A 22552-nucleotide genomic window follows, 5' to 3' on the forward strand; every position below is an offset into this window, starting at 1 on the left:
AGTTTTAGATGAACTGACGAAACATATACAAGAGAGTATTCCTTGGTGCATGATGTTTGCGGATGATATTGTTCTGATAGATGAGACACGAGAAGGAGTCAATAGGAAGCTAGAACTTTGAAGAAGTACTCTAGAGTCAAAGGGTTTTAAGTTAAGTAGAACGAAGACAGAATACATGCATTGCAAGTTCAGTGAAGGCCAAACTGGTGATAAGGAAGGAGTTAGTTTGAATGGAGTGGCACTGTCCCAAAGTAATCACTTTAAATATCTAGGCTCAGTCCTTCAAGTAGATGGAGGATGTGAGGAGGATGTTAGTCATAGGATTAAAGCCGGATGGTTGAAGTGGAGACGTGCCACGGGAGTTTTATGTGATCGTAAGATTTCCAATAAATTAAAAGGAAAATTTTACCATACAGCCATACGACCGGCTATGCTATATGGTAGTGAGTGTTGAGCACTGAAAGAGTCGTATGCATCTAAGATAAGAGTTGCAGAGATGAGAATGTTAAGGTGTTTTTTTTTTTTTTTTTCTCAGAATATGAGAACTATTATTTTTGTCAGTTCCTAACACTTTACTAAATTATGGAGCAAGTCTCGCGATTCATGCTAAGCTCACTCTATTCTATTCCATCCACCGGCATATCACGTCTCTCAGAAAAATAAAGCCTCCTGAATAACCTCGGGACAGCCAAAAACATTGGACGTGCAATCGCTTCCCCTAATGTTAACTTGTAACGAAGCTTGCATTTTGCTATTCCTATTCCAATGACAAGCAACACAGATCCCAACCCATTCTAAGTTGGAAAAGAAAATTAGATCCTTGAAATAAAGAGTTCTGTCAACCAATAATCATCATTGACGATGGAATTCACAAAAGACCAAAAAGCCAATCATATCAAAATTATAGTTTTAGAAGGGTATTGCCTATGGAGACTTTACTCCGGCAAGCATGTAAAGAAACACATTGCCAGGCAAAAATTTTACAAGACTGCAAAAGACTTGAGAACCTCCCGCAACAAAGCATGTGAGGCCTGTTTGGACTTTGGACAGCCAACCATTCAACAGACACAACGAGGTGAACTGAGATGAAGATTTCAGAGTGCTTTCATAAGATTAAAGGTCCAAGGAATTCACTCCACATTTTTGCTCACAGCTCCTCCATGTGGAGTGCACAAGAGAGATCCCAATATTTCCTTCAAGTATTCTAGATATGATCCTCCTGTGCTCTACTTACCTCCTTCAGATTGAAGGTCAATGTATACAAGGACCTCGCCAGCAATTCTTTAAATCATGGGGCAAGATGATCAGTCTCTCTCAATTGCATGTTATTCACAAAGCCTCCCTAAGACTGAATGTTCTAGCTATGTCCCTGGCATTGTCATAATCATTCAGCTCAACCAGCATCTTCTTCAATCTACGGGCCAGTCCATTGGTCTCAGTTTCAGTCACACCTGATGCATACTTTTTCTCCAATGTCCTTCCCAATGACCTTACATGATCCACCAAAGGTCGCAACTTATGGCTGCAAGGTTATATTTGGAAGTAGGATGAGGCCAATTTAGTATGAAGTTGACTGTGTAATTCCAAGAAGCAAGAAATGTAGTTGAGGGAATTTTCAATGACAAAAAAAATCAAAGGATACTATCAATACCTGTGGTCCCCAGTAACACTTGGACCAGCCCACACACCAGATATAGAAGCAATGATTCTTTCGGTTCTTGTAACAGCATCATGAACATTAGATGCAATACTTCGAACATGAGGTAGAACCTTCCCACACAAAAGCTCATCAAGAGCAAGCTTCTCCAGAATTGGCAATGCCAGGATATCTTTCCATAAGCAGATATTTTTCATCAAACGAACTGACATCCCAAACCGATATGCAGCTACTCGTGCAGCATTTGGCACAGCCTTAAGTACAAGCGGGCTCCATGTTGGGACCTATGGCATGGAGATGAGTGGAACAATACGACATTAAGAGGAATAATAATTGTCCATCAAAACTTAACTTTTTTATATAAAATATGAGGGAGAAAAAAAAAATTCATACAAGCATGTGCAAATACGTGCATGTGTGTGTGAGAAAGGGAGGAAGGGAAAAGTAGCAGATGATTTTTTAAGTCCAAAACATATACCATAATGTTAGCAACAGCATCAGCTAGACGTGCGTGGATTGCAACCAATAGCTCTGCTAGAGCCTCACTTGAAGCTGGAACATAATTTGTTACCAAGCTTGTGGCATAAACAGCATTTTTTGTTTCTTGGGTACTGAGCCTGTCCCAACAGTGGGCAATTTCATGATGCAAAATAGGAATTGCAACCTTTTCTACTAGTTCTGGAACAAGATTGCTATCAGCATCATCAGGACTTAGATCACTTCCATCTTCTGGCAAACCATAATTAAACAGCAGGGAATGCCTGAACAGAAGAAGAAATAGTGTAAAAATATATATATATATATATATATATATATATATATATACATATTCCAATGTGTTTGGAGCATTAGTATGTGCAAGATATCAAATTTCTGAGAAAGAATGCATGAAAATTTCAAATTATTCTAACTACAAAAGTACAAACTGCTCATCAGAAGAACTAGGGCCAAAACATAATAAAAGATCGCAAAGTTCAAAACTCGCAAAAAAGTACCATTTCATATCAAAAAAATCAGCATCCTCGTGGAGAGGATCCCATTTTAGAAGTTCTAGTCTCACGTAGGGAGAGAAGATGGCAGGTGCGCTTAGTGACATGTATGCATCTCGATAGCTTGTTGAATATTCTCTTTTCCACCTTTCAAACCTTTCTTTAACAACTGACAGTTGAGAATATTCTTCAGAAGCATCACCAAATACTTGATCTGCAGTCTGAAGCAACAAATCACGGTTTGACTGGTAAGCTGCACTTTCACTGTCACTCTCATCTGTGCTTGATTCTCCCTCTATTTTCTGATCAGAACCATCTACCTCCATGGAAGACAATCTCTTTGACTCAAATCGAGCTTTCCTACGGTGACGGGCCTCAGCCCTCCTCTTCATATCCATACGTTTCTGTTGGTTGATGTCTCTACCAAATTCATCCAACTTCACAGGAAGATTAGCTTGTTCTTTCATGGTAGCTGATGCAGCTTGGGCTGCACTTGTAGCAGCAGCAATAAATGATGCACTACTGCCCCGTTCACTGAAAACCAACATCGCTGCCTTTACAGCGGCTTCCACCTCCATCATTTCATCGTCATTATCAGCAGTTCTTCTTTCTACAATTGCAGAAGCACGCTGTTCATGAAGCTTCTGCATCTGTTCTTCCAATTCCTCAATGTAAGGAGCTTTATGCTGAAAAGTATAAAATTACAGCAAACTGAGTACATTAACATCCAGATGCAGATAAATTAAATAAACAACTTTTTTGATGAAGTGCATAGTAGATACAGCTCCAACTTCCAATGTCTTTATATTCTACACACTTCAATCCACTGTGGTTAAAAGCATGAAATGCACACGGACTGAGGCTTCCGATATAGGTGTCCAACATGGATATGTTAAGCTAACATAAGGAATCAATAACAGAGGCCTTGAGAAAGAGAGAGAGTTTTAGGGGGCAAAAGGTGCAATGAACCAATTATAGGCGCAAAGCCTTTTATCAAGTGCGCAACACATGGTAATTAATGTTTTTAATATGTCAATATTTGTGTTAGTAATAAAAATGATAAAAAATTTTAATATAATATTCTTATGTAATGTTATTAGCATTCTCATATAAAATTAATCTGTAATATTTATATTCTATATGTAAATATTAGTTGACAAAACATTATAAAGAATAAGATTAAAATGCGGCACCTTAAAATTTAAAAAGCCAACTAAAAAAATTTTATAATTTATTAAATCATATAGCCAACCCCAACTAGTTTAGGATTAAGGGTTAGTTGTAGTTGTCACTGCTGTTGTTATTGTTATTATGGTATACCAATGACCTTAACCCCAACTAGTTTGGGACTAAGACTTGGTTGTAGTTGTTATTGTCATTATGGTATTCCAATGACCTTAACCCTATACCAATGTTATTGTTGTCATTAACCCTAAACCTTGCCATTGTTACATTATGTATATATTTTGTGGGATATATTTTGACAACTGTCCCTGAATTCATCTAGTTGTAATATTACAGTACTTCAACTTAAAAATGTAACATAAAACCCCATCAACTTTTAAATTTTACACAGTAAAATCCCTCTAACCTCCAATTACTAATTTTTCAATTAGACGCTGACTTGAACAGTTCCAGCATAGAGCTTAGTCAGTATTCCTCTTTTTTCTCTCAAGCCATGTGTAAATTGAATCCTTCTTCTCTCTATAGACAAAATAATTTTTCATACATAAAAAGAACAATTTTATATTTTGTACAAGAGATGAGAGAGAAATGTTGACTAAGGGCCATGCAGGAGCTATTCACATTAGTTTCTAACTGAAACATCAACAATTGAAAGTCAGAAAGATTTTACTGTGCAAAATTTGAAAGTTTAAAGGATTTTGTGTTACATTTTAAAGTTAAAGGACCGTAGTATTACAACTACATAAGTTCAAGGACAGTTGTTGAAATTTATCCATATTTTGTGTCCTAATAGAAGTGGAGAAAAATGCAAAGAAGAGAAGTGGCAATATAAACCCATCTCATCTTGCTGAAAAAAGCCATCAATTTCAATTCAAGCATAGCAAAGATATATTATCAACTTGCTTACCATCTTTCCTTCAACACATAAATCATCCTGATAAACTTTTTCCTTTACTGACTAGTTTTATTTGCAAATATAAATTTATTTATCATTAGGATTACCACAATGACATGTTAAAAATTCAATGAATACTAATGCCCTTCTTAGTCCAGCAAATATTTTGCACATTCCTACTTCTATTTATATTATATAGACAGAGATACAATGCAGGACATAGAATTAGAACTCATACCTGCAGAAATTCACATATAACAGAAACAAAGTCACGAAGCTTTTGCATAAAGATGAACTTCTCACCAGCAGCAGATAGAGATCTTTCAAGAGCAGTAATATTCATCAATGAGGCAGATAAATTCTCATCAGTCTTTGTCAGTGACGAAACTGTTCTACTATGAGATTCCTGAGACAAAAATGTAGGGTTACATAAATACAAATGCAAACAAGTTAGATTGATATGATTTCAAACATCTAAATATGTTCTCACACTCAGATTGAGACCAATTTTCTGTAAAATGCATAGAATAAAACAGACATCAAAAAGTGCTTTGACTTGAATTGAAGGCTTTGCTCCAACAGCAAGTGAAACTAATCAAACCAGAACTTCAATAATGTTGGTGTGGAATCACATAACCCAATTCCCTAGATGAACCACATGTACGCCCAGCACCAATAATCTAGTATGGCTTCTTCACATGTAAGTTCCCCTATCTTGGTCTATCTTAGGAAAGAATTTGGAATTTAAATGCCTATATTCAATCAAATGATAACTTCTGCCCTTAGATATCCCCTCATTGATTCTTTCAACACTTCCTTGCTTGCAGCTTATTCTGTAATATCTAGAATACGTATCCCAAAGCATGATATTCAGGAAGAGAACTAGAAAATTTTGGTTTTCTACGTACTCCCCTCAACTTGCCTCCTTTATCTGCATTTTTTTTTTATTATTAACAAACTAATACATAAAAAGAAACATCTAATAACAAATCTAATCCACCCACTTATGACCAGAACAAGTATCCTTTATGACGGAAAAATGCATTTACTTATAAAGGCCAAATTTTGAAGCTTAAAAAGTTTGCCACTAATTGTAATCTTGCAGTTCCACTGTAGTTCATGAGTTTGAAATTTCAGTTCAAATTTTTCATAACAAATTGCCACAGTTACCACCATTAAATTTTAACTGTAATTTCAGTGCATTTAATTATCTATTTTGAGAGTGATTTTGCGGCACAAATCTTGTAATTAAAAATAATAAGCCTATAAATTATAATTTCAATTTTAAAGTGACTAGTACAAGATTAAAATTACAATACCTTAAGCCTCCTGATATTATCCTGCAAAGCTTTCGTAGCAATCTCAGCCTGTTGCGGTATGGACAAGGCATCTAAACCTTGAGATGCTACAGATGCCCCTCCAATGCTTGGAAAAGAACCATACATAACCGGTCTCTGCAGCTGCTGTTGTGGCTGCTGATTTTGCACCACAGAAGTAGTACCACTAGTGAAGACCCTGTTAGTACCAGACCCATCGTCCATTCTCTTCCCTAAACCCTTCCTGAATTGCTCTTCCTCCCACATCTTGTCCTCCTCATCCTCATCGTCGACACCACCAGTACCATCCTCCACAATAACTTGACTATTGGGATATCTAGCAGCAGTGATACCAATCATTGCTTTGATATGACCATTGTCATCACCGTCATTGTCAAAATCCTCAAACACACCGTGACTGCTGCTACTGGTCTCTTTCTTGCCAATCATGGCAATCCGCGTCCGAAACTCGGGCTCCTCATCGCTCAAGCCTTCTACCGCTCCATGGTTAGAACCTCCATCCAAGGATATATAATCGGGAGCAGCTGCCCTCGACTGCCTCATCCGCTCCCTTTTTGCCCTGATCTTCTTGATAGTCTCCTCGTCTGGAATCAACGAATAATCCTTCGACTTCCCCAACCCCAATGATGCCAATCGATTTTCCGCATCATTCCTGTTACTATCTTCTGGCTGTTGGTCTTCTTCCTCGGAGCCTAATTGTTGGGATTGTTTTAGGGTTTGCGAGACAGGGTCTTCCTGGGCGGGTTTGAGGAGGCCCTTGAGAATGATTTTGGGCTCAGAAGTAGATGAGGAAGGAGTCTTCAAAGCGGAAGACGTGGGTTTAGCGAGGGTGCGGGTGTTCTTTTGGAGCTCAAGAAGGGCTTCTTTGGTGTAAGTTCCTGCTTGGGGAAACACATTGGAGGCGGTAGACGATGGGGTAGGAGGTAGACGGTCCTTGGAGGCGGTGAGCTTGTGAGAAGAACTGGGTTTGGTGAGGCGCGAAGAAGGTTTCTGAGAAGCAGAAGATTTGGAGGAGGAGATGCGGGAAGATGGGGTATCGTCGTCTTCGTCGTCGGCAAAGCTGAGGAGCTTCTTGGGTTTGGAAGAAGAGGAAGAGGCAGAAGGTTTACGCGAGACAGCGGAAGAAGGGACGGAGCTGTGAATGTTGGTGCTAGTATCGTTGTTATCATCATAGTCATCGCCTCGGCGGCGGAAGTTTCTGGATTTGGTAGAGCTGCTCATGGTGCTTGTGCGCTCAAAGGAAACGAGTCTGTGCTTTTCTACCCGTTAGTATTTGAGAAAATAGCGTTATAGCTTGCAGTACCAGACTCTGACAACCAGTCGGTGGATTGTTGTTACTCAAATCCCTCCTCCATTCGAACTCTCCTCTGAATTTTTTGATACAGGTTTCAGGACCTTGACCTTGGAGGCTTTAAGAGTTGGACCTTCTTTCCTTGCCAAACTCTTCTTTCAGGCATTGCGCAATTGCCTGGCCCTTTTAGGCCTATTGTAAGCCCAATTGAATGAGACATTAAAATAAGAGTCAAAAAAATTAAGAAAATAAATCAACAGATTTTGTCATATGCAATTCTCTAGATTAATTGGGTTCACTTATTAAATAAATTTTAATATTACAATACTAGAATCAGAAAATTCGAGTCTAATTAAAATTAATTAAAAAAATAAAAAAGAGAAAAACATTGTAAATCGAACCATTTAACTTATAAATTTGCATTATATTTCCAACATTTAATATCTATGCTAATTTCTTATTCGTGATTTTATGTTTCAAATGTATTGATCTAATACGTTGTGGAGTCTTGCTCTTCATGTCCAAGTGAACGAGGCATTCTCCCTGGCACATCAAATGGTCGGAGGGGTTTGGATCTAACTCTATATGGTTGCAAACTTTGATTTCCTTCATAAGCCCTATATACCCTGTCTTGCCCTATTTAGTGTAATGAATATATGCCAGAATAGTACCAATTCATGTTGCATTTCTTTTTTGATTTGCTGTAATAATAATATAGACATTTATTATGAAGCAGTAAGGAAGAGACGAGGCAATCAAAATGTGATGAGGATGGCCTTTTCTCCCTAGCATTCCTGTTAGCCTCGTTGAGCCAATTGACTTTAGAGGGTCTTCCTCTCTCCTCTGAGCTCCTTCTCCTATCTTGGTGAGTGAGTAGTCCTTTACCATCATTGAGTGGAGTGTTTATAATCACTTTTGATTAGAAGTTACAGATCATACTTTATGGTGAAGGACCTTTAAAAATCTGTAGTGTTGGGTTTTTGTGGAGTTTGGCCATTGATGGGGCAGAAAGGAAGGCCTGTGCTTGTTTTTCAGAATAGCAACTGACAAGGGGTTAATAATGCTTATGGAGGTAGGACCTGGTGCTGCCTAGCGTCCTTTATGAACTATGGGTTTGCTTTTTCTCTTCCTGGTGATGGTCACTGTGATGAGCAACGTCAAAGGCTAGGCTTAGTGTTGGACTTATCGGCTTCTCAGGCGGCAGAGAGCCAGTGACTTTGGCTATTAGAGTGTCTCTGTTTGAGTTGGTTTTGAGTTTCTAGTTGTTTTCTCCTCTTTGCTTGGTTATGACTGGGACTTTGGCTCTTCCATCTCAGTGTTGTGGTGTGGTTGAATCGGTGAAAATGGATTTGGGGATATGGGTGCTTCTTTGCTTCGGCGGGTGGTACGATGTAGTGAGCCTTGGGAAGGAAGGTTCTAGTTCTTCCTCTAAGGAATTTGGAATTCTCCTTTCTAGAAAGCTGAGCTGTAAGATTTTGGAATTCTCCTTTGTTATGGTCTAAGTTAAATTTGAATTAGAGAATCCGATAAAATAGGAAGTTTAATAAAATTTAAATTATGAAGTTAAGAATTAAAATTTTAAAATGATTAAAATTTAATTATCTATATATATATAATTAGTTGGTTAGTCATTGTAGAGAGTTTACGAAGTTAAGAGATATATTGTGAGTTTTGTTTGAGTGATTTAAAGGGTGAGAAAGATAATGAGTGGTTGTATAATTATTTTTTCTTCGTAATAAAATTATTTGGTGTTAGAGAAAAAGTAAGAGTGGTGTCAATTAAAGATAAATTGAGTGAAGAGAGATTAAGGTGATTTGGTCATCTGAAGTGTAGACATACGGAGGTTCTAGTTAGACAAGTTGAGTATATTATGTTAAAGGATAGAAAGAAAAAAAAATAGATACACATAAATTAACTTGGAGAATAGTAGTACAATATGACATATAATCATTACACATTTCTGAGGTTTTAACTCAAAATAGTTTAGAGTGAAGAAAGCGAATTCATATAGTCTACCCTAAATTTATGGGATAAAAGTTTAGTTGAATTGAGTTGAGTTGAGTAGAATTATTTGGTAGAGTAAGTTTATATCGGATTACATTAAATTTTGTATTTTTTAATTTGTGTGGGTGTGAATTTTATAATAAATGGTATCAGAGCTATAGTTTAATATGTCAAAGATGACAAGTACACAATTTAAGGTGGAGTTGTCCAAGAAAATTAATTTTAGTATGTGGCAAAGCACTATGAAATATGTTATTGTACAACAAAGATTAAGGTGATCATGAAATATGATGATTGGGAGGAGTTTTAACAAAAGTCAGTAAATATGATTAGATTGACATTAGCCCTTGATGTAAAGTATAGTATATTGAAGAGACTTTACCATTTATTTTGTGAAAAAATTAGAAAGCCTGTACATGTCAAAGTCACTCACAAATCGTTTGTACTTGAAGAAATAATTATACAAATACAAAATAAATGAAGATACTAATGTGAAGGATCACCTTAATATTTTCAATAAATTAATTACCCAATTAGCTAATGTTAGTGTAAAGATTGGTAAAGAAGATAAAAGCCTTTTTCTTTTAATCTCTCTCCCACAATCTTATAAAAGTTTGGTAACAGCCCTAATAATTGGGAATGAGACTTTAAAGGTAGAGAAAGTTATTGCAGTTATCTTGAATGATGAGAAATTAATAAGACAGATAATAGCAATGAGGGTGGAGCTTTTATTACTGTTTCTAATCGTGGAGGAAACAATTCACATGAAAACAATTGGAGAATAAATAGTAGATTGAGCTCGAGACTACGAATAGACCTTAAAAACAGAGAATGTTACTAATGTCATGATAAAGGCCACATTCAATACTATTGTATGAAGATGAAGGAAGATCTTGCAGAATTCAAATAATTGAAGAAGAGATATGAAGGATCACAAATAATGTGAAAGATCACCTTAATATTTTCAATAAATTAATTAGCCAATTAGCTAGTGTTAGTGTAAGGGTTGGTAAAGAAGATAAAACCCTTTTTCTTTTAATCTCTCTCCCACAATCTTCTAAAAACTTGGTAACATCCCTAATAATTGGGAATGAGACTTTAAAGGTAGAGGAGTTTATTGCAGTTATCTTGAATGATGAGAAATTTAATAAGACAGATAACAACAATGAAAGTGGAGCTTTTGTTGCTGTTTCTAATCGTGGAGGAAACAATTCACATGAAAACAATTGGAGAAGAAATAGTAGATTGAGTTCAAGACTACGAGTAGACCTTAAAAACAGAGAATGTTACTAATGTCATGATAAAAGCCACATTCAATACTATTGTATGAAGGTGAAGGAAGATTTTGCATAATTCAAATAATTGAAGAAGAGATATGAAAAAAAAAAATGAAGAAGGAACCACTGCAATTGCTATTGATAATGGTGTTGATAGTGAATATTTGAATGTCGACGATGAAAGGAAAATGCAAAAGACCTATTTTCAAGATGAGTGATTAATGGATTTTACTTGCTCATTCCATATTTGCTAAAAGAATGTGTAGTTTGATGTGATTGAAGAAAAGAAATGAGAAAAAGTGAATCTAGCTAATGAGAACAAGTGAAACTAGCTAATGAGAATAAGATGGAGGTCGAAGATGTTAAAAAAGTGAAGATCAAGCTACATAGTGATCATATGAAATTATTCGATGAAGTGGGATATGTTCCTAAATTTAAAAAGAATTTAATTTTCTTAGGTAAGTTGGAATATTTGGGTTATGAGCGTTCAATTCATAGTTGAATCATGAGAGTTAGCTAATGTGCTATCGTAATCATATAGGGTGAGAAGATTGGTGTAAAAAATATCTATAAATTGGAAAGAAGCACGTTGATTAGAAGAATACACATTGAGGTAAGAGGTAATATCAATGATCAAAATGCAAGAAAGTACCCAAGAAAAAATTAATTTTTACAAAAGTGTTAAAGACTAGTTTCATTTGACTTGGAAGTAAAGATTGTTAAAGTTTAAATTAATTTAGAATTAGGAGATTAGATAAAATAGAAAATTTACTAGAATTTAAATCATTAAATTTAATAATTAGAATCTTAAAAAGATTAAGTTTTAATTGTGTTGGCCATTATATCATAGAGAGCTCATAGAGTAAGAGATGTGTGAATTTCGTGAGTTTTATTTTAGTAATTTAATAAGAAACATAATTAGAAATTATATAATTATTTTTATTTCATAACAAATTTATTTAATAATGTAGACTTACGATCAAATTATATTAAATATTTTTTAATTTGTATGAATATGATTTTCATAGCATTCTCCTAAATGCTGAACTTTAGGATAGTTTTGAACTTTAATCTGTATTTTGTTTCTCTGGTTTGGGCCTTACCGCACCTCTTGTGGCTCTCCAATTTAATGAAATGTTAATTTTCATAATGAAAAAAAGGAGACATATAAATTGGCTATTGGCTATAGTGTTTTTTTTTTCAAAGGCTATGGATGCTTGAGAGTGGTGGCGTAACAAGGAGAATGAGCAATGAAAGTTTTCCCGAATAATAAATTCGGGCCAAACAGTGCCTTTTAGACCCAAACGCATGCAAGTGAATTGGGTTCACAAGTCCAACCACTAGAATCGTGGCCTGTCCTTAATTCAGGCTGTAAGGCAAGGTTAAAGACGTGAAGGCCGAAACCCCAATGCTTATCTGCTCTACGTCTGGTGTGGTAGCAGTCAGAGAACGCAATTAAACAGACGACTGGTAGGATGGGAAGCGCACCGGCACAAATTCCGACTAGTTTTGGCCATGAACTGAGGGCGTGTCTTCGTTGCCGCCTCGTCAAAACCTACGATCAGGTTGATTTCCTCTTTTCCATTCTTCTAATTTCCTTCTCTATCTTCTACGCTTAGGCAAAATTACAGATAAGGAAATCATCTTTTTTATTTACTTTTTTGTTGTTAACAAGTGGATATGTTTCTGTTGCAGTTCAGAGAGTCCGGATGCGAGAATTGCCCCTTCTTTAAGATGGATGAAGATCATGAGCGTGTCGTAGATTGCACCACTCCTAACTTCAATGGGTATTTTCTTATTCTTCTTATTGGATTTTTTTTAAAATATATTTTTTCTGCCACTGTGGGGAATCATTGCGTCCAACTGCACTGCGCTTAGTGATAATCAAATGCGGGTCGTTGATATTCTTCAAAAACATTCAAATTCCAAGCTCAATGTGTCCTTTAATAGCAAATTGATTTTTAAATTTGGTAACTGCTTTTCTTCATCATTGAATACTTTGATTCTTCCTGCTATCTTCCTAGGATAATTTCTGTCATGGACCCAAGTAGAAGCTGGGCCGCTCGTTGGTTGAGAATCGGTATGAGTTCAACAGTTATATTGCTTACGCGTTTCTCGTGCCATCTTATTTCTTTTATTTCCCTTTTTTGGCTCTCTTTTTGAGATGCATCGAGCTAATTCTTGTTCATTTTTCTACCTTATTTCTTGCCCTTGTGAACTTCCTTGCATATGAACACGCTGTTGTTATTGCAGGCTCTATGCATTATGGTCTTAAATAGGGGGTGTATATGAGTTGAGATACTCAAAATCAGTTTGCAAAATATTCAAATTTGACTTGTTATTAATTGAAATGAGTCAAGCTCCAGGATTATCGTGCTTGAGTTGAGTGGCTTGTGGGTTCAATCCAGCACTTATATTTTTTGTATAATTTTATTATATTAAGTAATAATGTATGAGTTCAAGCTCACTTGAGTTTGTTGTAACTTTAATTCTACATTAATACATAAGTTCATTGAAATTTTTAATGGTGCTCAAGTCAAATCAAGCTTTGAGTGTTTCTTGTATCCCACTGAGTTGATTTCAAGTATGAAAAATTATATTTAATTGACATCACGTTTGTTTATAGTATTGCAATTTGAACATTTAGAATTTGAATATGGGTCTATGTGAGCAAAGGTTGTCTTTCATTTTATTTTATTCCCTTCTTTGGTCTAATAGTCCCATATACTTCACTTTTTATTGTGTGCCACAAGTTACAAGTATGAGGAATATTGGGGGCATTCTATTTATTATCTGTGACAGGGTGACCATTTTTCTGAATACATGCAAAAACAAAGATATGCACACAATACTTAAAACTTCTTAGGGCATAATTTGACACCAGCATCAAGGGCTGATACTTCAGCACTTGAATACTCTCTTCCCCATCTTGGAATGCTGTCATTTTGATGTGTTGGACCCGTGCACCTCTGTTGTGTCAGGCCATTAATCCTCTTTGCTCAGATTTTTTTTTTTAATCTTTGTCAGGACGATTTGTCCCTGGTTGTTACACTCTTGCTGTCTCAGAGGCACTGCCAGAGGACTTACAGGTTTGTATTCATATTTCATACAAAGTGCAAGTTATATAACTTAGTACTGAACAATTTTCCACTTAAACAATAGTTTTTTCATGTACTTGATTTAGGATAACCATTTACCACTTAATTAAGAGGATTAACCAAGTATTGACTTTTGCATGCTAAGCATATGTTCATTTGTCCATCCACATCAGCTTCCTGTGAACATATTCCTACTGATATAATGTTTTGCAGCAACCATAAGTATACATCTACACGATTTTATTGACCAGGACTTGTGTTTGAGAATAATTAGAATGGTGCATATCATTTCTAACTTATCAATTATTAGGGTTTTGGATCCCTAACAAGAGAAATTAGGAGAATAGAAGAAAGAAGAAGTAACTGAGAGAGAAGAAGTAAGAAAGAGGATCGGAAGAAAGAAGAATTAGGGAAAAAATTAGACAGAAAAAAGAAGAATATTATTTCTGAGATTTCAGTTATGCAATTACAAAGTAACTCGCCAGTTTTATGCACTTTAGCAGTTGTAACTGCTTATCTAATCAATTCCAGCCGTTTACTAATCAATTCCAGCCGTTTATTGACTTCTATAACTGCCATCAGCTACTCTTCTTCAGTTACAACAACTTTTTCCTTCTTTTTATTCTTAAACTTCTTTCTATAATATGTAACAATACCTCTCCCATTACCACATTCTTGTCCCCAAGAATATAAAAATTCAGCTAAGAGAGAAGCTTGATCTTCCAAAGTAGCATCTTTAGCAAGTAGATTAGCCCATTTAATGAGGCCTTGAAGCACATGCTGCTGGTCTCTTGTAATAACTCTTGTTTGTAAAACCTTCTTAGGAGCAACAATAACCCTTTCCTCTATCATTGTCAGTGTTATCAAGGCGAAAGGCGACACTAAGGCGATAGAGTACTCTATGGCCTTAGGCGAGAGGCGAGGCGAGGGCCTTTGTGAAGCAAGGCGCCATAACCTTAATTGTTTAAATTTTATATATATATATATACACTTTTAAATAGTTGATAAGTAAAAAAACATATTAAAAAGAAAAAAAATAATTATTTACACTATGTTTATATCTAAAATAAGAGAAATTGACAAGACAAAAGTAAAACTAATTAATCTAACAACTAATTAACAATAATAAGAAGTAAAAAGTAAACTAATTAACAACAAAGTAATAATGTCTATATAAATTACACAATTACCTATCAAGAATAAAAAGAAAATATTCAAATTAATAATAAATTAATAATACCCATATAAAATAAACATCTAATATTTAATTAACAAAAAAAAAACAAAATTAATCAAACTAAAACTAATTAATAAGAATAACAAGTAAAAGGTAAACTAATTAAATAACAAATTAACAATACCCATATAAATTAAATAATTAATTAACAATAATAAGAAGATAAAAAATTAAATTAACAATAAATTAATAATATCTATATAAAATAAATAATTAATTGACAAATAATGTTTAATTAACAAGGTAAAAAGTAAAACTAATCAAAATCAAATTAACAAGAATAACAAATAAAAATTAAACTAATTACCAACAAATCAACAATACCCATATTAATTAATCAACTAATTAAATAATAATACAAAGTAAAATAATCAATTTACCAATACTCATAAATTTTAAATAATTAATTAACAAGAATAAAAAATAAAATAATTAAATTAACAAATAAACAATTAATTAATAATAACTAATTAATAATAAGGAGAAGGAAAAAAAAAAAAAAAAAAGGGACTGCATCACAAAGAAGGAGAGGTGAGGGAAAAAAAAGAAAAAATAAAAATAAAAGGAAAGAAGAAGGAGAGGAGGGGAAAAAAAAAGAAAAAATAAAAAACATTACGCAGGAGGAAAGAAGAAAAGTGGAGAGGGAGAAAGTAAAAAAGAAAAAGACGTGGTGAGAGTGAGAGTGAGAGAGAGATCGATCTCTGAAAGAAAGAAGAAGAAGTTGTGACTCGTGAGAGAGAGAGATCGGAGCGAGGAAAGAAGAAGAAGAAGAAGAAGAAGAAGAAGAAGAAAAGAGAGAGGGCGTAGTGGCGTACCTGTCCTGACTCTCGAAAGGAAGAACCCTGATGATCTGATCTGTCCCTGTCATCGTGAAGTCGAGGAAGAGACGTGAGGTTGAGGCGTCTGCGATGCTCTGTTGTCTTCGTGAGGTTGAGGAAAAGCAGCTGTGCTGAGGGAGTGGTGTGGGTTTATTTTTTTTTTAATTAAAAAAAAAAAAAAACTTACCGTTGCTGTGAAGAGGCGTCGCCTCTCGCCTGCGTCGCCTCTCGCCCCTCCGGCCTGAGGCGTCGCCTCCCCAAAGTCCAGCGAGGCGTTCCAGTCGAGGCGACAGAGGTGCGCCTCGCATCGCCTGGCGCCTCGCCTGGGCGCCTCGCTCGCCTTTGATAACACTAATCATTGTTGGTAATTCCGTCAAAGGAGTTACTTTATCTCTTAGTTTCCTCTTTAAAAGAGAAACATGGAAGACGGTGTATAGAGGAACTAGGTGGCAACTGCAATCTGTAGGCCACTGAGCCAACCCTTTCCAACACTAGATATGGACCATAATACTTGGCAGCAAGCTTCAATGAAGTCCTAACGGCAATAGAAGATTGCCTGTAAGGCTGAATTTGCAAATAGACCCAATCTTCCACAGCAAACTCCCTTTCACTTCTCTTTTTATCGGCTTGATGCTTCATTCTATGTTGTGCCAATGACAAATTTTCCTTAAGAACAGAATTAATATGTTGCCGCTGTTCCAATATTCAGCTACAGCCCTGATAGTAGGCAACTCTGATGGAATTACCAGTAGAAATGGAGAAGAATACCCATAAAGAGCTTCAAAAGTGGACATCTTAATTGCACTGTGATGAGAAGAGTTGTACCACCATTCTGCTAACGAAAGCCATTTACTCCAAGAAGAAGGTTGCAAGTGACACATGCATCTCAAATAGGCCTCCAAGCACTGATTTAATCTTTCAGACTGCCCATCAGTTTGAGGGTGATATGCTGTGCTAAAAGCAAGTGTAACCCCCAAACATTTAAAGAGATCCTTCCAAAAGAGACTAGTGAAAATCTTGTCTCTATCTGAAATAATAGATTGAGGAATGCTATGAAGTTTAAACACAGAATCCATAAAAATTTTGGCTACTGAAGAAGCTGTGAATGGATGTGTTAAGGGAACAAAATGGGCATATTTTGTCAATCTGCAAATAACTACTAGAATAGTATCTTTCCCATTTGATTTTGGCAAATGCTCTATGAAATCCATAGAAATTTGTTGCCAAGGTTGAGTAGGAATCTCTAATGGTTGCAATAAACCAGGGGAAGCACAATGCTCAGATTTGCACCTAGCACAAGTATCTCAAGTTTTGATATACTGCATAACATCAGCCAACATACCAGGCAAAAAAAAAATGTCTTTTCAACCTCATGTGAGTAGCATGCACCCCTGAATGTCCCTCAACTGCAGTGCTGCAGTACTGTGATAAAGTGCCAATAAATTCTGCCTCAAAACTGTAGCAGCTCCCACATACATTCTATCCTTATAATGGATCAGTACATTTTTCAACCTATAACCAGGATATGCATTAGGATCCAATGAAAGAGTTCTTTGCAACTGTAATGCTTTCTCATCACCCTCATAACTATGAATCAAATTGGACATCCAAGTTGGTGTAACAGAAGAATTGGATAGCTACAATACATTGACTTGCTGAACTGTCCTATCAGGCTTTCTAGATAAGGCATTAGCCACTTTATTTTCAACTCCTTTTCTATAGAGAAATTTATAATCAAGGCCCAATAATTTTGAAATTCCCCTCAGCTGTAATCCAGTATATAACCTTTGCTCTAAAAGATGCTTGATACTCTCATGGTTAGTCTTTATGAAGAATTGACTTTTCTCCAAGTAATGTCTCTATTTATAGACAGCAAAGGTAATGGCCAAAAGCTCCTTTTCATACACAGATAGGGTATGTGATCTAGGTGCAAAAGCTTTAGAAATAAAAGCAATAGGATGATTCTCCTGTTGCAATACTGCACCCATTCCCCAGTTGTTGGCAACAGTCTCAATAACAAAATTTTTTGCGAAATTCGACAAAGCAAGAACAGGAGCTTCAGTTATAGCCTGCCTGAGCCTGTTAAAGGCTTCTTGAGCTGCTGGACCCCATTGGAAAGCATCCTTCTTCAATAAATTTGTCAAGGGTTTACTGATGATACCATAGTTCCTTATAAACTTTTTGATAGTAGCTAGTAAGCCCCAAAAAAACTCCTCAATTCCTTAACAGAAATAGGGGTTCGCCAAGTAATTATGGCCTGCACTTTCTTTAGATTTGTTGCTACCCCTTCCCCTGAAATTATATGATCCAAATACTCCACTTTAGTCTTCCCAAAAGAACATTTAGACATTTTTGCATATAATTGTTGCTCTTGAAGAACCTTAAACACCACTTCTAGGTGTTGCAAATGTGTCTCCATATTAGGGCTGTAGACTAAAATATCATTAAAAAAAATTAGAATGAACTTTCTTAAATAAGGCTGAAATATGTGGTTCATCAATGCCTGAAAGGTTGCTGGGGCATTGGTAAGCCTAAAAGGCATCACAGTAAACTCATAATGGCCTTGGTGAGTTCTGAATGCAATTTTGTGTATGTCTAGATTATGCATTTTTATTTGATGATACCCTGCTCTAAGGTTTATCTTGGAAAAAACGCAAGCTCCTTGCAATTCATCTAGTAGATCATCAATAATAGGATAGGGAACTTATCCTTGATTGTTTGATCATTCAATTTCTTATAATCAAAACAAAATCTCCATGTCCCATCTTTTTTCTTCACCAAAAGGACTGGAAAAGAATATGGGCTAGTGCTAGGCTGAACGATTTGAGATTGCGGCATATCAGAAACTAACTTTTCAATTTCAGCTTTCTGAAAATGGGATACCTGAATGGCCTAACATTAATGGCCTGAGAAGTTGAATTCAATGGAATGGCATGATTGTGGCTTCTAAATGGTGGAAGGCCTTGGGGTTCCTCAAAGATACTATGATACTTTTGCAATAGCTGCTCTAAACCCTCACCCACATGCACTGCTATTGCATTAACAACAGAATCATTTTGCTCACTTTCTGAAACTGAAACACAGAAAATAGGTGTTGCTAAATCAGCTCCTCCTTTCTGCAGTAATTCAGAAATAGTATAACAGGATTTCAGAATAGATCCTGAAGAGTAATCATTCAACCCTTGTAAAACAATTGGTTTCCCATCACCACTCAATATAACCCTTGAAGCTTTAAAATCAAACAAAATTGGATTAAAACTTTTAAGCTAATCAACCCCTAAAATCATATCAAAACTTCCCAACTGCAGAATCCTCAAGTCAAAATTGAAATGATGAGACAGCATCTACCAAGAAAAGTGTTGACATTTGTGTTCACAAGTAATTTTCCTCCCATCAGCAACAGAAATATGGGCAGCTGGTATTTCCACCATTGGCAGCTTCAATTCCTCAGCAACTTTCCTATCCAAGAAGCTATTAGTAGTCTCTGTGTCAATGAGAATCACCAGCTGTCTACTTCTATGCTTCCCCAAGATTTTAATAGTTTCATTCCCTTGCTTCCTTTCCACAGCATATATTGATAACATAGGTTCTCCCATATTTTTCAACTCCTGTGATTCCTCTAACATATTCAAACCTTCTTCCTCATTTTCCCCTTCTAATTCCTCAATCTGCACAGCCATTGCAGTCTTAGGTTTACATAGGTGCCCAGGTACAAACTTCTCCCCACACTTGTAACAAGGTCTTGGGTTGGTTTTAGTAGTTGAATTAGGTTGATTGGAAGGTTTGTTGACTGAAGAATTGGCTGTTACAACAGGGGTAATACTGCTAGTAATTGTTTGTTCAAAGAAAAATTTGGCTTAGGAAGAGAATTAACAAGAGGTGGTCTTGGAGGGTAAGAGTATAGCTGATTAGGTCTACAATTTTGGTTGGGTTGGCTAGCATTTGTAGAACTGAAGTTATTACCAGAATTGCTATTGTTAGGATTGCTGTAAGAAATAGATCTAAAACTTGTAGTAGTAGAAGAATTCTTAGCAGGACCTTTGTACCTTCTGGTATTATCCAAAAGCTGCTCTTGCAGTCTAGCAACCTCAATAGCTTGAGAAAGAGTGGTTGGTTTCATCATTCTTACCATAAGTCTCACCTCATCCTTCAAACCCCCAATAAATCCTAAAAGAAATAGGATTCACCCAAATCTGGCACAACTCTCTCCATTCTAATCCTTAGATCCTCAAAAGTATCTTGATATTCATCCACAATCCCCTCCTGCCTTAACTTCATAAATTCCTCAACAATATCTTGTAACCCTTGATCCCCAAACCTCTCACAAATACTCTGCTCAAATTCCTCTCAAGAATGACTCTTTTCCCTATTCTAGTTATGAAATCATGCATCTGCCTTATCAGTTAAAAACAGACTAGCAATCCCAATCCTTTTATCCTTTGGCACTCCATACACATTAAAATATTTAACACATTTCCTAATCCAAACCCTAGGATCATTTCCATCAAAAGTCATCAATTCAATCTTAGGTAGATAAGGGTTTGATCCCTCACTACTAAAGGAATTATTAGAGTTTCTAGAACTACCTTGAGAAGGAATGGGTAACAGCCCCCTGTTTTCATGCACTCCAGATTTGTCCTCATCACTGCTACAAATTCCCTTTCCTTTTTCTTTGTTTTTATCCTCCATCATAATGCTCATGAAAGCCCAAAATTTCTCCCTGAAAGAATTAAGTTCTAGAGAAGTTTTCTTTGCCTCCTCCTTCATTACTCGAGTCTCCTCTTGGAGATCTCTCATTTTCTCCTCTAGCTCAATAATCTTGACCATCTCAGAACTCACCGCTACAGATCTAGTCATATTTCCAACTCACAAGAACCAACAATTGAATCAATCCTACCACGTACCAGCTCTGATACCAAATGTTAGGGTTTTGGATCCCTAACAAGAGAAATTAGGAGAATAGAAGAAAGAAGAAGTAACTGAGAGAGAAGAAGTAAGAAAGAGGATCGGAAAAAAAAAAGAATTAGGGAGAAAATTAGACAGAAAGAAGAAATATTATTTCTGAGATTTCAGTTTTGCAATTACAAAGTAACTACCCAGTTTTATACACTTTAGCAGTTGTAACTGCTTATCTAATCAATTCCAGTTGTTTACTAATCAATACCAGCTGTTTATTGACTTCTATAACTGCCATCAGCTACTCTCCTTCAGTTACAATAGCTTTTCCCTCCTTTTTATTTCTAAACTTCTTCCTATAATATGTAACATCAATCTTACCGGTATTTCTGTTTTGTTGGTTTTTATTTTTGTTGAAATTTGAACTCTTCTTTGTGGCCTCTTTATGTTGTGTAAATGCATGGAACATAAAGTTCCAAGTTTTCATGGATGCTATACTAGAGCAAAGCTCAGTGCTAATTCAGGAATACACTTGTTTGCACCATTTAGTCTTATTTTACTGTTTATGCTAATTACTGCATATTTGATGGTTCTATCCCCTTAGTGGTTGAACTTCCCTCTTTCCTGTCTCCACCACCTTTTCTTTCTCTTTTTCTCTCAAGTTGAATAGGATGAAGGAGGATTTTGTGTTACATTACAATTGATGGTAGATCCCCTAAACTGGGACCATAATAACTGGTGGATCTTTTCTTAGTTTTATGAGGCAGAGACGCAGAGTGTCCAGTTGGCTGCTAAGAATTATTTTATTTTATTTTATTTTATTTTTTATGACTACATTAATATTGACAGATGGGTAGAATGATTCATAAATAGACGCTATGGTAATTAAATTGACTTGGTGGTTTTATTTTATTGATTATTCTCTTTATTCATGCTTATTTAAACCTTTGTATTTTTATTCAAATTGTTTGATTCATGTGTTGTGCATCATTGGGATTGATGATTCCGTTGGGCTTCTTGCAGAATTTATGCGAAGATGAACGAGTCCAATACATTCCACCAAAACGTGTATAAGTGACCAGTTGGCATAGTTTTGTCGATCATGTTATAAGGTTGCAAGATGTTCTCTTCGCTGGTTACTAATAAAGCCTCTTCTTTTAATATTTGATACTTGTATGAAGGGACTAAACGTGTCTGATACTAATGTTGAAGCTTGATTTGTGACTGGACATTGACTTATTAAGAACTCTTTAAAAAAATGGAAAGCTGAATCAGCCATTTATATTTGTCCTCTTCATAGCTAACAAGTTAAAGTTTATGGAGGTCCATGTAGTGTTACTGTTTATTGTGAGGACTCTTGTGGTGCTATAAACTGTGGCATTTGAAGTGGAATTCCAATCTCTAACAATGAGATTGTCCTCGTAGTGGCTACTGGCTAAGGTAACCTTTCTCTGAAAATTGTTCTGCCCGGCTAAGAGGTGTGTGTGGCATTTTTGCAAGAAAAACAAATTGGTTGAAATGCCAGGCGGTGTTGCCAAATGCTAATGTAGAATGTAGAAGGGAGACATGAGTCCGTGCAATTGTAAAAGAAGTAATGCACATAAGCTATGAGATGCAATTGATCATTTTTTTTGGCAATAATTATACCAAATTGTGATATATAAATTCAGGGTGTGGAATTTTTTTTTCCAATTCACTTGTTAAAAAAAGGTTACTTGAAGCGATGATTGGTCTTGCACATGAAAAAAAAAAAAGAAAAATTGGCTTGAGGGTCAACAACATTAACTATAGGTAAGGGTTTAAGACATGGAATTTTTTCTTTTGTTATTTTGACTTGGTCTACTAAGTCGATAGATAAGCATATAAGA

General features: G+C 35.9%; 2 protein-coding genes and 1 long non-coding RNA gene across 3 annotated transcripts; 1 reads left to right on the top strand and 2 right to left on the bottom strand.

The window, feature by feature from the left end:
• Window positions 1-833: 833 nt before the first annotated feature.
• On the bottom strand, window positions 834-7498 carry LOC110661528 (transcriptional repressor ILP1). The gene is made up of 6 exons (XM_021820190.2): window positions 6046-7498; window positions 4965-5132; window positions 2653-3332; window positions 2136-2418; window positions 1652-1941; window positions 834-1522 (listed from the first exon to the last, which is right to left on the bottom strand). The coding sequence occupies exons 1-6, from the start codon at window positions 7282-7284 to the stop codon at window positions 1330-1332; spliced, it is 2853 nt and encodes a 950-aa protein (XP_021675882.2). The 5' UTR covers window positions 7285-7498; the 3' UTR covers window positions 834-1329.
• Window positions 7499-11842: 4344 nt separating this feature from the next.
• On the top strand, window positions 11843-21968 carry LOC110661536 (transcription elongation factor SPT4 homolog 2). The gene is made up of 5 exons (XM_021820195.2): window positions 11843-12200; window positions 12331-12422; window positions 12660-12715; window positions 13663-13724; window positions 21708-21968. Exons 1-5 carry the CDS (start codon window positions 12111-12113, stop codon window positions 21756-21758), a joined length of 351 nt encoding a protein of 116 aa, XP_021675887.2. The 5' UTR covers window positions 11843-12110; the 3' UTR covers window positions 21759-21968.
• Window positions 15786-16140, bottom strand: LOC131182944 (uncharacterized). Its single transcript, XR_009151107.1, has 2 exons — window positions 15976-16140; window positions 15786-15919 (listed from the first exon to the last, which is right to left on the bottom strand). It is a non-coding gene; the product is annotated as an uncharacterized LOC131182944 (long non-coding RNA).
• Window positions 21969-22552: the final 584 nt, after the last annotated feature.

This window comes from Hevea brasiliensis, chromosome 1, assembly GCF_030052815.1.
Source record: "Hevea brasiliensis isolate MT/VB/25A 57/8 chromosome 1, ASM3005281v1, whole genome shotgun sequence".
NCBI lineage: Eukaryota > Viridiplantae > Streptophyta > Magnoliopsida > Malpighiales > Euphorbiaceae > Hevea > Hevea brasiliensis.

Bases quoted from the DNA above. Each gene is read 5' to 3' on its own strand.
- LOC110661528 (XM_021820190.2), bottom strand. From the start codon at position 7,284: ATGAGCAGCTCTACCAAATCCAGAAACTTCCGCCGCCGAGGCGATGAC. The intron at 5,133-6,045 runs GTATTGTAATTT...TTTTTGTCTCAG, and splicing joins ATAATATCAGGAGGCTTAAG to GAATCTCATAGTAGAACAGT. The intron at 2,419-2,652 runs GTACTTTTTTGC...TCTTCTGTTCAG, and splicing joins GATTTTTTTGATATGAAATG to GCATTCCCTGCTGTTTAATT.
- LOC110661536 (XM_021820195.2), top strand. From the start codon at position 12,111: ATGGGAAGCGCACCGGCACAAATTCCGACTAGTTTTGGCCATGAACTG. The intron at 12,201-12,330 runs GTTGATTTCCTC...TTTCTGTTGCAG, and splicing joins TCGTCAAAACCTACGATCAG to TTCAGAGAGTCCGGATGCGA. The intron at 12,423-12,659 runs GTATTTTCTTAT...CTATCTTCCTAG, and splicing joins ACCACTCCTAACTTCAATGG to GATAATTTCTGTCATGGACC.